The 16,358-nt window shown below is 51.9% G+C and overlaps 1 protein-coding gene across 6 annotated transcripts in view; it reads left to right on the top strand.

Annotated features, from left to right (window-relative positions):
* MYLK (myosin light chain kinase) overlaps positions 1–16,358 on the top strand; it is a 177,736-nt gene that overhangs the window by 142,918 nt on the left and 18,460 nt on the right. For all 6 annotated transcript variants that reach the window (XM_044252187.1, XM_044252185.1, XM_044252188.1 and 3 more), the window contains 5 exons: positions 1,497–1,529; positions 1,632–1,725; positions 2,987–3,190; positions 9,032–9,249; positions 11,436–11,559. In XM_044252187.1, the coding sequence (XP_044108122.1) occupies positions 1,497–1,529; positions 1,632–1,725; positions 2,987–3,190; positions 9,032–9,249; positions 11,436–11,559 (673 nt within the window). The remainder of the gene's footprint in view (positions 1–1,496; positions 1,530–1,631; positions 1,726–2,986; positions 3,191–9,031; positions 9,250–11,435; positions 11,560–16,358) is intronic.

Below are 16,358 nucleotides of genomic sequence, written 5' to 3' on the forward strand. Positions count from 1 at the left end.
CTCTTGCTCCTGGAAGACTTATCCATAGGATGAGTGCTATCCCTTATCACAACCTTACCCCAAAGTCTGATTCTCTCACACAAATACACACACGTGCGCACATGCGCTCTGTAAAATCTCTGTCCTTCCTCACTGACTTCTCTCAGTTCTTTGTTCTTTCTCCTCAGGAAACATGCCTTGTCTCCATCTGTCTGTGAAACATAGCCCACATCATGACTAAGGAGCACAAAGTACATCACAAAATATGGCACCTAGAGCTAGCCAGTACACTAGAAATCACCTAAAAATACACCTTCCTCCTTTTACTGAAGAGGAAACAGGGACTCAGAAAGGGAAAGGCTCTCAACCAAGGTCAAAAAACATAGTGGCTCCATAGGGACAAAGCTTTGCCTAGGGAAGGGAAAGCCCGGAGAGGCGCCTGGATGGCTCAGTCCATTAACCGTCTGCCTTCGGCTTGGGTCATCATCCCAGGGTCCTGGGATCCAGCCCCACTTTGGACTCCCTACTCTGCGGGAAGCCTGCTTCTCCCTTTCCCACTCCCCCTGCTTGTGTTCCCCCTTTCACTCTCTCTCTCTCTCCGTCAAATAAATAAATAAAATATTTAAAAATAAATAAATAAGTAAGTAAAAATAAAAGGAAAGCCTGGAGCTCTGATGTGAATTTGTTCTGATGGACACTGACTGTCCCCTCATGCCTCCCCCCATTCACTTCTGACGCATCCATGTGAGCAGCCAGCGTGGGCTGCTTATGTCCCTTCTCGCCACACCTCTCAAACACGGGCTGCCTTCACTGTGTGCCCTCACCCACCTTCCCATTGTGTTCCAGCATATCCTTTAAGACTCAACTCAAGGGCTTCTTCTTCCCAGAATAATTCCTCTTATAGTTGCCCTGTTTTGTATCAACATCCTGCCCTGTACGTTCAGTTTGTGCTGTGATGTCATGTGCTGGGATTTCAGGGGGATGTAGTTCTCCCTCCCCAACTCAACTGTAACCTCCAGGAAGGAGACTTCATGCCTTCTGTGTATTTTGTTTGTATACCCACAGTAGCTTGTAAGATACCTGGTACACGGCTAGAACTCCAGGTACCGTTATCTAAGTAAATGGTTAAATAGATCTGATACTCAGAGCAATTTAAGTTGCTGACTTTCGAGCCGAGCAGAAAGGGGCTGTCACAGTTGTGTCGGTTCTGAAAGTCGGAGAGCCTGGGAGCACTGTGAAGAAGGGTATGTCTAGGGGATCCTGAGGTTACAGAGCAAGGAATGGAGGTGAGTGCTTGTGAAGAAGCTGCTGGGTAGGCTGAGGAGGGCCTGTCATGTGTCCATGACCCTGGTGCAGTGGGGACTGACCCAAGCCCATGACCATTCCCAGTGCTCTGGGATTCGTGGTCTTGGGCCTGGGAAGCCTGAGGTCTGACAAGACCCCCAACATGTTTCATTCTTGATGGTCCTTCCCTAATGACCGCTGTGTCCTCTGTGTTCCTCCCTGTGTCCCCCTAGAGCCAAAGGACGAAGTGGAGGCATCAGATGATGGTGAGTGCAGGCCACCTGTCCTCAGGTAGACTCGAGGGACGGGTGGAGGGGGGGCGAGAGAGGAATCTGACGGCTCACACTCACCCCACCCCCACCCCGCAGATGAGAAGGAACCTGAGATCGACTACCGGAACGTGACTGTCAACACTGAACAAAAAGTGTCTGACTTCTATGACATCGAAGAGAGACTAGGCTCGTAAGTGGAATGGGAAGTGTCTTTCGGGCCCCCAGGGTGGGGTGGCGCAGATCCCATCATTAAGTTCCATGCCTCATGTCCCCATCTTTTCTTGGGTTTTGCCAACCTCCCATGCCGAGACCCCCTGTAGAAAGAGGAGGTGCAGACCCAGTCAGCAACCCACAAGGGCATCCCCACCCAGGCCCTCTCAGCTACTGCTGGTGCAGCTGGCTCAGCTCCAGGAGAGTCTTGAGCAAGGCCTTCCTTTCCTGTGCCTTCTCCCCGCCAACCCCCGCACGGGCTAACAAGGCACCACCGGGGTCTGGTCGGACTGTCTGAGGCTGCCGTCTGTGTCGTCGGCAGGAGGCAGGCAAGTCTGAGCCACCTCGCTTTTCTGCAGTCATAGCTTTTGTGCATCTGTAAAGCCCACAGCCTTGAAAGGCACAGCTGCTCACCATTGCTCGCTTTAGGAACCTGGTCTGCGCTGTTTGCTCTGGTTGTCCCCTGGAGTGCGGACACCCCAGCCCTGAGCCCTCACACCGTCCCCTCCAGCAGCAGCCCCCACAGCTGCCTGTCTCCCACTATCGCTGGAGAAGCCCAGTGGAGGCCAAGGGGATGGGGTTCAGGTTTGATTTCTAGGAGGTTTCTGGGAAATAAAAGGGTGACACCAACCTCAACAGAGTTGCCTACAAGGAGCCTGCCCTGCCCGTAGGAGCTGGGTCAGAGGAACACCGAACTCCTCTCTCCCACCATGGACAGCAGGGACCTCCCTGGGCTGTCTCCAGGGCCCCATGCTGGACACTGGAGCAGAAGGAAGTAGCCACTCAGAAATTCTCTGTAGCTGGGGAGGACTTCCTCCCCCTGAAGTCACAGGTCCCTCTTTGACGAAGGAGAGAGAAGTCCATCAGCCAGGATGGAGGCTTCAGCCCAGACAGAGGAGCGGGCCTGGGTGGGAATTGGATGGGGATGTGAGCTGGGTCTGGCCACAAGCTTGTGGGTGAGGGAGAGGAGGGTTGTCTGAGCAAGAGGGTTACCCCATGATCAAGGGCAGGCACTGGCAAACTTTTCTATAGAGGGCCAGATAATGGCTAGGTGAGATTTTGGCGAAGCAGAAAAGTGGCCATGGGCGAGATGCACACGCATGAACGTGGCTGTGCGCCAATAACATCTTATTTCGAAAAAGAGGTGGACTAGATTTCTCCCACAGCATCACTTGTCAGCCCCAGTGTAGTGGAAAGCTTGGCTCAATTTGCCTTTTCTCTCCTCCTCCTTTCATTCGCAGTGGGAAATTTGGACAGGTCTTTCGACTTGTAGAGAAGAAAACTGGAAAAATCTGGGCAGGGAAATTCTTCAAGGCATATTCTGCAAAAGAGAAAGAGAATATCCGGCAGGAGATCAGCATCATGAACTGCCTTCACCACCCCAAGCTGGTCCAGTGTGTGGACGCTTTCGAAGAAAAAGCCAACATCGTCATGGTCCTGGAGATGTGAGTGGTGGGCTGAGGGCCCAGGAGCCCCTCGCACATCTCCACCAACATTCACACCCAGGCCCCTCTGCCCCAAAGTGGGGAGCACTGCAGGTAGAGCTGTAGCCTGAAAGAGCCTCCCCACCCCCAGTGGCCGGGGGGCACCCCCTAGAACAGCACATCTGTACACAGCAGTGGCCCTTACCCACTGACCTCCAGCCCATGCAGCCCTCGCTCGTTTCCATAACACACTGGCAGATCTTTGAGGACCCCTGCCCCCCGTTGGCCCCCACCTCCCTGTGAATGTGCCAAGGTTACCCCTAGGCTCCGCATCTGCATTCAGCGGCTTTGACTTGGAGGTGGCTTTGGAGGAGAAAGGGAGGGACAGAGCAATTTCCTGACTGGCCTTCAAAAGTAGAGGTACCCAGGGTGTGGGGCTTGGGATGTGGGGGTGCAACCCTGTGCTCTGCAGTCCCCCATCGTGTGCTCATTTGTACTTTGACTTCTCACCAGAGGATAGGTAGTTCTTTCTGGGCTGGGCTGTCCACACACAGGGGACAGATCAGATGCCCTCCAGCCAAGGTTTTCCTGGAATCCACCCCCAAGCCGCTGGCAGGCACGCATACTCACACATGCGCAGGTTCACACCCACCCACCTACCCACACACATAAACACATAACGCACATGCGCATTCTGCCCTCAGCCAGATGTCCTCTGCAGAGGGGTCTGTGTCTTTCAGTTTTCTTTCCTGTTTTCATGAGAAGTTTTTTTCAGTGTGATACCATCAGATCAAAAATTGTGACTGCAAGAACATACACAATAATCCGTTCCCATTCTGACCCCTGTTCTTCATCCACCCTGTTTCTACCACTACCGCTCACACCGGTAACTATTTCCACTGGTTTTGTTTGTATCCTTCCAAACTTTCTTTATGAAAATACAAGCATATATGCTTTTAAAAAAAATATTTCCCACCTTTTAGCACCAAGGTACCTCCTAGCCACTATTCTATATTTTTGCTTCCTTTTGTTCCTTTCCTTCTTTTCGAACTTCAGCACCAAGTTCATCTTGGTGTGAAGGGCTCTGAATGTTTCCGTGGCTGGTGAGTTTCCCATCCGCCCTGCTCCGTGGGATTAGCTTGCATGCAGAAACCACAGTCTCCTGGAGTGGTCTTCCTTGATTTCCAGGCCTTTGCCCTTCCAAACAGTGTTTGTAACCTTGTCCATACATCTCTTCATTCACACCTGTGCACATCTGTAGGAGACATTCCCAGAAGTGTGGTTATGCAAGATCAAAGTGCATGTGCATTTGAAATGTTTAGAAATCTCGTGAAACTGCCTTCAGCTTCCTTGCTTGCTCGTCCTGAGCTTCAGGGATCTTAGTCCTTTGGAGAGGATCCTTTCAACACCTTTGTTCCCAGGAAAGGTGAGGCCTTCCCGGGCTTAAGGTGTGATTTTCTCCCCTCACTCTGTGATCACTTTGGGGTGTTTCCTTCCAGCTTATGCACATCTGGAAAAGCTAGAGGGGCTTAAAAGCACGGACTTAGAACACAAATTGAGTCTGAGAAGTCTCACGTTAGTCCCAGCGCTGCCTCTTACTTGTTGTGTGGCCTTGAATAAGTTACTCAGCTTTGCTAATTTCTTAGTGTTATCAGTAAAAGGAGGATATAAGCTGCCCCATGAATAACGTGAGGATTAAATGGAATCATGTAGTCAGGCCTAGTGCTCTCTAATTGGGACTTATTCTTAGTCGTATGATACATTGACTTTCTCCATGTTGGGGTCTCTTTCCCACTTAAAATTCTTCCGTGAGCATTTTAACACACACCGAGGTATTGTGGAACAAAAACCTTCCTATTCAGGAAACCTGGAGTCAGGTCCTATTACTGCTGAGCTGTGATTCTGTCATTATTAAATCCTTCCGGTGAGGAGGCATATTGGGATTAGACTCCCTTTTTGGTTCTAAAATTCGACAATTCCGTGGAACCTTAAACTACTCCAAGAAAGTCTGCATTCATGTCTTGGAATCTGTTTTCGGCCCCAATTCGAGCCCATCTGCCCACTTCCGGGAAAGGCCGGCCCATGTCTGTGGCCTCATTGATCACTCCCTCACATTAGCCCTTGGGCTCTGTGCTTCACGGTCATTCCAGAACAAGTTGCTTGGTGCAGCCAGTCCGGGCGTGTGGGGACATGGGAAGAAATGTCTTATGTTTAGAAGTTAAGCCTTGGGCAAGTTGGAGAGGGTGCGGGGAGGGGGTGAGAGGCAGCCAAGCCTGGGTAAGGCCGGGCAGCAGCACCAGTGGGCAGAACACCATACTTAGCGTGGAATTGGGAGTTGGCAAGCTGGATGGAAAATGTTGAGAGAAAACATAAGAAGGCTTCAGCTGGCCTGGCTTTCGTCCCTCCTCCCCGCACCTCCCCAGTGGCCAGGAGCAAGTCTGGCAGTCACAGATGCCAATCTTCTGCAATTGGGGTAAGGAGCTTGCCCCTTGATAGGAGCTCAACCAAAGAAGTGGGAGCACATTCACTCTCCATCCATACTTCCCTTCCAGCTTAAACAGACTTGGCCTTGAGAGGGTAAAGCCTGGCATTCAGCGGTACAATTTGCCATTGCCCTTGTTTGATGGAGATACTAAGAGTAAGAGAAGGACAAGGCCTAGTGATATAGAGAAGTGAAAATGTCTTCCAGGGTCCCCTCCTTCAGTTCAGCCACCTCCTACACAGTGAGAAATCAGAAGCAATGTGTCTTCAGCCTTTCTGACCTCTGATGATGGGACGAGCCACAAGCCCCCACCTTTATTGGGGGTTGTTGCCCAGAGACAGGGGTTCCCTCCGGCTCCTGGCCTCAAATCTCGGCTTGTCCTTGGGGAACGCTCAGGCCCTTCCAAGTGGTGGTGAGACCCTCAGCACTGAAGCAGTACAATTTAGGCTGGGTCTTTCACTGTCCATCTCACTTCCGTGTTGCCATTGGCTAAATTTATCAAAGACTATTCAGTTGGCTGCCAGAAGACAAGGAGTAGAGGGTCTGGGTCTGGAGTCCACTGAAACATCATGCCTACTGGCTGCCAGGGAGGGCTCGCCAAGGTCTACACTTGGCAGGGGAGGTGAATTTGATCCCTTGGGATTAAGTAGCCTTGCTAGATGGTATTTACTCACTCACTCACTCACTCACTCACTGTTCATTTATTAAGCATACATTTCCTCTGGCCCAGCCTTGGCCCTTGGCTTGATCCCATCTCTGTGGGTGGCAGCTCCTTTCCACCCATAATCTTGAGTATTTTCAAGAGAAACCTAGGTAGAACCATTAATCCTGTTTCTGTAACCTCTTCCATCCTAGGAAACGGACCATAGGAACAGCTTTCAAAATACATTAACTATTTTTTAATAGATTGAACCTATTTCAGCTTACACTGAATAGGTTACTTCTAGAAAGGCAGTAGTAATTACCTCTACGGCTCAGATTTCTACTACTCATTGCCTCAGACATTCCCAAGGGCACTACAAATAATGGTTGCTTACTTTTCCAGAATATTTTGCATTTAGAAGCACACATTTTGAGACACCTTGTCAGTGCCACATATTGCCAGGTATAAATAAAGTTCTAGAGATGAGCCAGACCTTTTCCACACATGTTCATAAACAACTTTGAGACAAGGCAGATCTGATACAAAAAAAGTACAGACGAAACCCAGGACTGGAAAGATAATTTCCTCTGGGGAAATCAGGAGTGATTTCTGAGGAGTTTCTCAGTTAAATTTCCCAAGCTTGTCCCAATCCTAAGGATGACCTGGGGGGCTTATGTAACATATGGATTCTCAGAGCCCTCCCAAGATTTTCTAAGTCATAATCTGCAGAGAGGAAGACCCTGAGAGTCTGTATTTTCAACAAGAGCCCCAGTAGGCACTTTGAAAAAAACCAAAAAACAAGAAAAAAACACAGGCTTTTAAAAAAATTTTCAATCTAATTTTTTTAAAAAGGTGATTATTGAGCATGTACTATGTCACAGGCACTCTTCTAAGCACATTACCTGTATTTATTCACTCAGTCTTTACAGCAGCCCCGTGAGGTGGTGCTGTTTTTATCTGCACCTTCCAGGTGAGGACATTGAGGCCCAGAGATGGGTAAGGGTCGAGGGAAACCTGAGAAGGATAATTCAAGTTTGACTTGGAGCAGAGCTGTGGAAACGGAGAGCTTAAGGACGCAGGCGCCACCTGCTGACCACCCAGGGAACCACCCCCGCACCCCCACCCCGCCCCCGTTGGTGCGAGAGCCTCTGTTCTAGCACCTCCAGCAGCCACTGGTGCAGACTGACCTTTCCCGCTCAGCCCTCTGGAAAGTGTTGGTGATGGAGGCCCACACAGGCCGTGGTGTGCTCGGCCCCATGCTGCGCCCCTGTCTGTCCCTCCCTCAGGGTCACTGCCAAGATCCACGGACTCACCACAGATTGTGAAATGCTAATTAATATGTGGTGAGCACCTACTGCGTGTCAGGCATAATGCTTTACAAAAGTTCCTTCGATCCTAACAACTCTATGAGGTAAGGACAGATAAAGAAAGCAGGGCTCAGAAAGGTTAAGTACTGTGCCCAAGGTCACACAGCTGTAAAAGGCAGAGACAGAATCCACATGCAGCTCCTCCCTTCTTCATGATGGCTCCCATTAGAAGAGAGAAGGCCCCTGGAAGAGGGTGGGCCCAGAACAAAACCTACCTAGCCTTGCTCAGCTGGTGGACATACAGGCCATTGCAGAACAGAGCTTACTGACATCTGCATTCTGTAAAAGTCACCGGGGAAATGCTTTAAATTTTCTGAGCAGCAAGGAAGGAAGGTGGGTCAGAGGGACAGGGGAACGGAAGGGACCCATGTCACTCAGGTGACAATGCCATGTGTTTGTACTGAAGGGGCAGTATGCTACTGGCTGTAGCCTCTTGGCCAGTTCTTAGTGGAAGATGCCTGCTGTGGGCCCCAGAAACACCTGGGTCAGGGTCCAGAGTCTATGTAGTCAGAGCAAGGGAGCAGGCAAGACAAGTTAGTTGTGGCTGAAAGGAGTAACTGATGCCATAGGCCTGGCTAGAGGAGGCAATTGTAATGGGTTGCAGCCGATAAATGTCAGAAAATGTGCTGGGGCTCCTTATTATTGAAGCTATTTTTCTTTTTTCTTTCTTTTTTTTTTTTAAGATTTTATTTATTTATTTGACAGACAGAGATCACAAGTAGGCAGAGAGGCAGGCAGAGAGAGGGGAGGAAGCAGGCTCCCTGCTGAGCAGAGAGCCTGATGTGGGGTTCGATCTCAGGACTCTGGGATCATGACCTGAGCCAAAGGCAGAGGCTTTAACCCACTAAGCCACCCAGGTGCCCCTGAAGCTATTTTTCTGTTTCTGGATGTGTGGAACAAATGCTGTGGGTGTTGTGAGTCTTTCAAACACCAATTCTCCCTGACTAGAATACATAGCTGGGGTACAAGAATGAGCCCTTACACATCTGTGGTCATTCAGGGAAGGAGGCCGCCTGGTGGTTACCCCTTTTGTCAAGCCAAGGAGATTATGTCTGACTCACTCAGCTCATGATCACCTCTGAAACTGCCCAGCCCAATGCTTCCTTGAGTCCCCCAGCAGCTTAGTGGGCACGAACAGTGCCCCCCATCACAGCAGGCAATCAGGAGGCCCGGGCCCTCCTCATACAGGGGAAACCAGGATCAGCATAATAGAACAGGGGCCTAGAACTCACGAAGCTGCAGAAGTGCCCGGGCCCCCTCCTACCCTGGGCTTTGCTGCCTGTCCCCCATCCCCGCCACTCCTGCCCCAGACTCCCTGCCAGCCTGCTCGCCATGCTCCTGGGAGCTAACTGTTGTTCCCGCCCCTGCAGCGTATCGGGGGGTGAGCTGTTCGAGCGCATCATCGATGAGGACTTCGAGCTGACGGAGCGGGAGTGCATTCAGTACATGAGGCAGATATCAGAAGGGGTGGAATACATCCACAAGCAGGGCATCGTCCACCTGGACCTCAAGCCCGAGAACATCATGTGTGTCAATAAAACCGGCACCAGAATCAAGCTCATCGACTTCGGTCTGGCCAGAAAGCTGGGTAAGGCTGCTCACCTGTCCTGTGCCCACCCACAGACGGTGACTGTGTTACATGCACTGGGCGTTGGAGGGAATGCGCTGGGTTGGAGCTAAAGTCAGAGGTCATGGGGGCTGCTGAGGCTCCCGTCCTGCCCTGGCCACACACTAGGCTTGGCTTCGAGTCTCTATCCCTTATCTGTAAAATGGTTTAATGGTAGTCCCCACCTGCTCGAGCAGTGGGGGAGGGTCGGGTCAGGGACATTCATACAGGTGCAGTGATGAAAGTGGTGCCTGGCACACAGTGAGCCTTCGCTGTTGACTTTTGTTGTCGTCACTCTCCCCTCTTGCACTTTCACTCTGGGGCCTGCAGCAGCCACTCATTTTGGTGATGGTGCCTGCTCCCATTTGTATCTTTCACAACCATTTCCGGAGCACTTTCACATACTTGCACTGGGTTCTCACAGCAGCCCTGCAAGAGCGGCAGGGCAGATTTTCAGAGCCCTGGTTTATAGACCAGGAAGCGGTAGCTTTGCCTAGCAGGTCCCACCACGAGGCAGGAGAGGTGCTGGGGCTTAACAAGGACCCCAGACCCGGCTCCGTGTTCCCTGAGGCCCCCCTGCTATTCCTGCCTCAGCTGGGGGACAGGTACCAGGGGCCTTCGTGTCCAGCCCTGTAGCCGTCTCGGTCTGTGATGTCTGCCTCACACCCTGCCCACGTGCCCCCTGCCTGCTTCACTCTTTGATGTCTCAGTAAGTGACAAAACAGCCTCACCCTCAATCCCCTGACCCCTGCCCTGTCACCAAGGAGCTGAGGGCTGGCACAGACTGGCCTTTCACCACCCCAGGGGCACTTGGTGCCAGGGCACCCCATTACAAAGAGGACACTGAGGCAGTGAGGTTCTGCTAGGCTCTGACTTGCTCTGCTCCATCTGCTGAAGACGTGGTGTGGGGGCAGCAGCTGGTGCACAGGGCCCGCCTTCGGGCAGGAACCACTCACGGTTTGAGCAGATAGGGTGCTTCTGGCCCAAGGGGCTGGTAGCATTAGAGCCCCAGTGACACAACGTACAGGCTCCCACGGTGAGAGATATGTGGAGATAGCATGTCTCCCATGGCCTGGAGAGCTGGGAAGGACTAGCATGTAGCTGGAAGGGTTCAGGTTGGAGTGGAACAGAGCTGTTGCATCTGAAGGCTCTTCAGTGGTCTGTCTTTGAGCATTTGCTGCAGGCTCTGTAGTGACACAGAGCAGATGTGGTCCACAGGCCAGACATCTGCCACCCCCCACTATGGACGAGATTCTCCAGGAGATGGTACCATGCAGTGGACATCCTACTGGGCATCTCTGGTCCTTTCCGGCTGTGTGACAGCAGCCTGGGGTTAAGGTCTTTCCTGGCTGTCCCCCTGGCAGCTCCTGGAAGGAGAGACAGGTGGGGGCAAGGGGGTATAGCTTAGGAGTGGGACTACCTGGGCTTAGGTCCTGACCCCCACTGTTAAATGTGGGTAAACCACTCCACTGCTCTGGGCCTCCCTTTCTTCCTCAGAAACAGGGATGTCATGCCACCTTCAGGTCCCCGAGAATATTGAATAGGAAAGTCCTTATGAAACAGGCAGCAGGGTACAGAGGACATAGAGAATGTTAGGGATTATTGCCAAACACAAGTCACAGTCCCTTCTGGGAATGCTTGGGAGAGACAGACATGTGAAAAACCATGCTAGGGGTGGGGGGTTGGTGCCACCTCGGTGGCTCAGTTAGTTAAGCCACTGCCTTTGGCTTGGGTCAGGATCCCAGAGTCCTGGGATCAAGTACCATATCGGGCTTCCCCTACTCTGCGGGGCGCCTGCTTCTCCTTCTGCCTGCCACTCCCTCTGCTTGCCCACTTTCTCTCTCTGTGTCAAGTAAATAAATAAAGTATTAAAAAAAAAAAAGAAAGAAAGAAAGACAAACCGTGTGGGGTGCAGGGGCTTCCACAGCCTCCTCTCCCTGTCGTACCCCGCCCCTGATACTGACAGGGAGTGCATGGTCTGTCAGTTTCACCAGGGCATTGTCACACCAATTCCCAAGGAGGCCAGGTGTCTCCGTGCCATTCTCAAGGGGAGAGCATCCAAGAGCCAGGCACTGTCTGTGTCCTTCCCATGCACACAGATGGCGTTCACTTAGCATGGGTTCCTCCTGAATGTTCTGGTGATTTATCCCTCTCCATCCTGGTTACAGAGAATGCGGGGTCTCTGAAGGTCCTCTTTGGCACCCCGGAGTTTGTGGCTCCTGAAGTCATCAACTACGAGCCCATCAGCTATGCCACAGACATGTGGAGCATCGGAGTCATCTGCTACATCCTGTGAGTCTCGGGCACGTGAGGGAGGGGCAGAGAGCCCCACAGGAGGGTCCTGGGCTGCCCTGCCACTGAAGGGGCTAGTGTGGGTGTTGGTGGAGAGCCCACCTCAGAGTCAGGAGGGCAGTAGCTCCTATCCCGCTCCACCAGTCTGCCCCACTCCGGTTTGCCCAGTGGAGTCAGCAGCCCCTGTTGCATTCCTGTCGGAGTGGCTAGCGCTGACCCTGACACCCCATCCTGGCCCGTCACTGTCCCTCATGCTGACCAGGCTGGGGTCTTCAGTCAGGAGTGTGGCGTGGGGCTGGTGCTACGTAATTTACCCTTGCTTGTGTAGGTGGGTCCATGGAGAAGGAGGCAGGGAACGCAGGTGCACCTCAGTGGGCATCATCATTGCCTTCAGAAGACAGCACCCTATCCTCATGGCAGGGGGACCCCAGCGACCAGCCTCATTCCTGAGTCCAGTATATGGCCCGTTATAAGCACTTCTGATGAGAGAGCCCTCAGCAGACAACAGAAAGCCACGCAGGAATCGAAATTGGGGAATCAGGTGGACAATATGAAGCCACTATGATTAATGATGGCAGGAATGCCCACCAGAGCTTTGGGACCAGTCCTAGACACAAATCACTTAGGCCTCTCTGTAGACTGCAGATTCCGCTTCGGGAGGTCTAGGACAGCCTAGAATCCACATTTCTAAGAGCTTCCAGACTGCCGGTAGTGTTGGTCCAAGGACCACACTTTTCTGACTAGCAGGCTCTAGAACACACACTTTTGGGGGGCTCTCACTGATTTAGTCTCCAAAACCCCAGGCTGCAGACAGTCCTTAGCCTCAGAGGCAGCCCCTGGGTTTATGGGGCAACACACAGTGATGGGATGGTTTCCTGAAGACGCAGATAGGCGTGCGTTCATTTCGAAAAGTGAACATATTTCTGTTGTTAAAGTGAAAGGAAAAGTTCAGTGTCCTCATAGAAAACTTGAGGAAGATCGAGGAAGCTTTCTTTGCCCCCTGGGGTCTTCCGAGCCAACTGACAAACAGCTCTAGGAGATTGTGCTGCACAGCTTCAGCAACCGCTGGTATAAAAGCTTGAGCAGAGATGGAGTGATTTTGTGTGTGTGCAGAGTGAACTGACCAAGATTACTTTGTGTCCCCCTTTCATACACCCCCTCCCCAGGGCCAGGCGTTTTCATTCTTTTCTACCTGCTCAGGAGTTTGATTCTCAGTGTGGCCTGTCAGGACAGCCTCCCTCAGTAACACCTGGGTCATGGGCTCTGTAGCCCAGAGAGTCCTATTCTTCCTTGCACGGGGTCCCCCCACCTCTCCCAAAGCAGCAGACAAGAAGCTCCCTAGCCAGGAGCACGTGTGCCTGTTTCCCCCTCCCCTACCCCTACCCCAGGAGAAAGGGAGCTGACGGCTAGTGGAAGCTGCAGTGACCCTGGCTCCCTTGGTAGATAGGAAATTAGAGCAGAGCTGTAGGCCCAGCCACCCCTCTGGGGGCTGCCCCAGTCTGCACGGTGCTCACGCGCTCCCATGGCAGCTCTGGCCCTGGGGGAGACACCTGGCACTTGAGAAACAGGCTGGCTCAGTTCTTTTTGTTCAGACCCCTCTGTCCTGTGGCCTGGCTCTATCCCTGGGTCCCTCACAGATTTTCACAGGGGCTCCCATTTGATCCTCACTGCAAGCCTGGGAGGGAGTTGTGGCAGGGATCTGACCTTCATGTGGCTTGGAGGTGACCCGGGCTACAGGAGCCCTAGCCGTGTGGGCATTCTGCATCTGGGGACAGGTTACATGGGTGTGTTCACTGTGAAAATTTAAGGGCAGTCCCTAACTGGTAGGGAGACCAGCTGTCCTAGTTTCCCAGACTATCCTCACTTTATACTTTTTTTAAGATTTTACTTATTTATATGTCGGAGAGAGAGAGAGTGCATAAGTAGGGGGAGTGGCAGACAGAGGGAGAAGCAGGCTCAATCCCATCATCCCAGGATCATGACCTGAGCTGAAGGCAGAAGCTTACCCGACTGAGCCACCCAGGCCCCCTTAGCCTCTCCCCAGTGTAGCACTGAGAGTTCTGTATCCTGGGCAGCCAATCAGGCCTGAACCAGGAAGGCTGGTCAACCTCCAGGACTGTGGGAAGTGGGCAGCCACCTGGACTTCCTTGGCCCTGATCACCTCCAAGCCAAATGAAGATCAGATCAACTGTCCCTCAGAGGTAACCATCATCCTCAGGTCTAACACCCTACTGCAGTTTTGCCTATCCCTGAACTTTGTATAAATGGAATCCTATGGGAAGATGTGTCCGGCTTCCTTTGCTCAGCACTGTTGGTGAAACCCACTGATGTCACTGTGCGTGGTGCTAGATTGTTCGTGCTCACGCTGTGTAGCGTTCTGCTGTATGACCCTCATCCGGTCTGTCCCATCTGCGCTGCTGGGTTTTAATAGATGCCCAGGGTGGGTATTCCAAGTATTCTGGTGTGTGTTGGGTGTACATTCTAGAGCTAGAATCATTGAGCCAAAAGAGCACTTTATTTTAAAATGCCAATTCTTTTAGGTGGAGGAACATCATAATCTGGATAATACGTTCTATTGCTTTACCAGATTACTTTTAAGGCTCAGACCAAGAAATAGGGAAGACCTTTATGAAATGGGGAGAAAATAATTCTGATGAAAGGGGCATCATGTGGAAGGTGTTTGGCCAGCAGGGTGCACGGAGAGGGGAGAGCTCTGTGTGTGCCAAGGAGGCCAGTGTGGGCCAGGTAGTCCAGTGTGGACCAGGCATAAGGGACACAGGTTAGCTCCATTCCCCCAGTGTCTAGGCTCCTACACACACCACGGCGGGCTGCTCTGCCCTCTGGAGCTTTTCCTGTTGGCTCTCACAAGGAGGAGAGGACTAGGAGCTCCCGTCCTGAGTAAGGGCTCTCAGCAGAGCACGGGGGACCCAAAACAAAAGTGGGAGCCAGCCAGGCCCTTCCTTTCAGAGCCTGCTGTGCAAAATTCTAGAGTAGCAGAGTCTGGAGGTTCCTGGAAGAGATGCTGTGGCAGTCTTCATGTACCTTCTTCCCCTCTCGTTGGAGCTTCGTTGTCTGTCTGATAATCCTTGTCAAGGCCACCTTCCACATTTGTACCAGAGGAATCCCCCTTCTCCTTTCTGGGGCCAGTGAGAGACAGGGAGGCCAGGGAGTTGGGGAAATACATAATAACTCATTTACTATTCAGCACATAGTTGGTGAATACCTCCTAAGTGACCAGCTCTGTCCCATACGTTGTTATGAACTTCTTGGAGGAACTCCTCAAACCCCTCAGGGAGATCAGGGCTGATATTGTCCTGGCCTGGAGACCCCTGGCCTCGCTTCCAGGCACAGGAGAGATGCAGTGGGTGGGATCATTAACCCCCTACCTTCTCATCCCTGATTCTGGAAGGAAATGGTAGATTTTGTGAATTTCCTGGAGATTTCCTGGTTTTAGGCAGGAGGAGAGAGGACAGGAATGATCTAGGCCTTACCTCCTTTTCTAAGACCTCCTTTCCTTTCCCGCTTTCCTCTCCTCTGTTTTCTGAGGACTTAGTGTTGCCTTACCGCCTGGGGGGACACCAGAACCCTTCTCTGTGCCTTTCTCCCACCCCTACTACAGAATTCCTTCTCTCCCTCCCCTGCTCCAAGGCAAGGTAAAGGGCACTTACTGCTCTGCCTTCTCCCTACCATCTTCCTACTGGGCTCAGCAACAATAGGAAGATGAACTCATCACTTCAGTTCATTTGTCTTTTTTTTTCCTCAAGATTTTACTTATTTATTTGAAAGAGAGAGAAAGAGCAAGAGTGGGGGGAGGGGCAAAGGGAGAGGAGAAGGGAGCCCTGATGTGGGGCTTGATCCCAGGACCAGAGATCATGGCCCAAGCTGAAGTCAGATGCTTAACTGACTGAGCCACCCAGGCATCCCTCAACTCATTTATTGAGCATCTATTACAGTCCAGAACACCACAGCCAGCCCCATCCAGAGCCAACTTCTAGAGACATCAGCCCAGTGAGCTAGGGAGAGCGCCCAGTGCCCAAGTGTCAAGTGCCTACTCAGACTTGGGTTTTGGTACAGGGTTTTTCAGAGGGATCCAACAGCCCCACTAAAGGCCGCCCTTGCCCTCCCCACTGCTGAGCCCAGACATGCTGTCTGATTCCAGCTCCTGCAGCCTCCAGGAGCCCTGAGACCAGACCCAGACCCAGCTACTACCTATAGGTTTCAGTCTTCAGAGACTTAGGCTGCAGCTAGAGTGACTAACCCAGGGAGTCCACTTTCTCGGCCACTGCACAAAACGATACCCAGTTCTTCCTCTGGAACCTAACCAGCCCTCTCAGATCTTTCCACCACCCTGAGGAATGTGTGTCTGAAGGCGCAAATGGGATTAAAAAAAAAAAAAACTAATGTCTTCCTAAGCATTCAGTAGCTCTGCTGGCTGATGTGTGGTCTCTTTCAGCGGCCATTCCTGCAGGAGGTCATCTGCTACTCAAAAAACACCAGGAGGAGAGTACAATGCAAGAGGCATTTCTATATCTTTCTCTGTTCTGACATTCTGCCTGCATGCAGAATGGTATTCTGCATAAGATTCCCTGCCTGAAGTTTTGCTTCAGTGAGAGATTAAGAATTAAGAACAGGGGGCACCTGGGTGGCTCAGTGGGTTAAGCCTCTGCCTTCAGCTCAGGTCATGATCTCAGGGTCCTGGGATCGAGCCTCCCATAGGGCTCTCTGCTCATTGGAGACCCTGCTTCCCCTGACCTCTCTCTGCCTGCCTCTCTGCCTACTTGTGATCTCTGTCAAATAAA

The sequence above is a fragment of the Neovison vison genome, chromosome 6 (genome assembly GCF_020171115.1).
Source record: "Neovison vison isolate M4711 chromosome 6, ASM_NN_V1, whole genome shotgun sequence".
NCBI lineage: Eukaryota > Metazoa > Chordata > Mammalia > Carnivora > Mustelidae > Neogale > Neogale vison.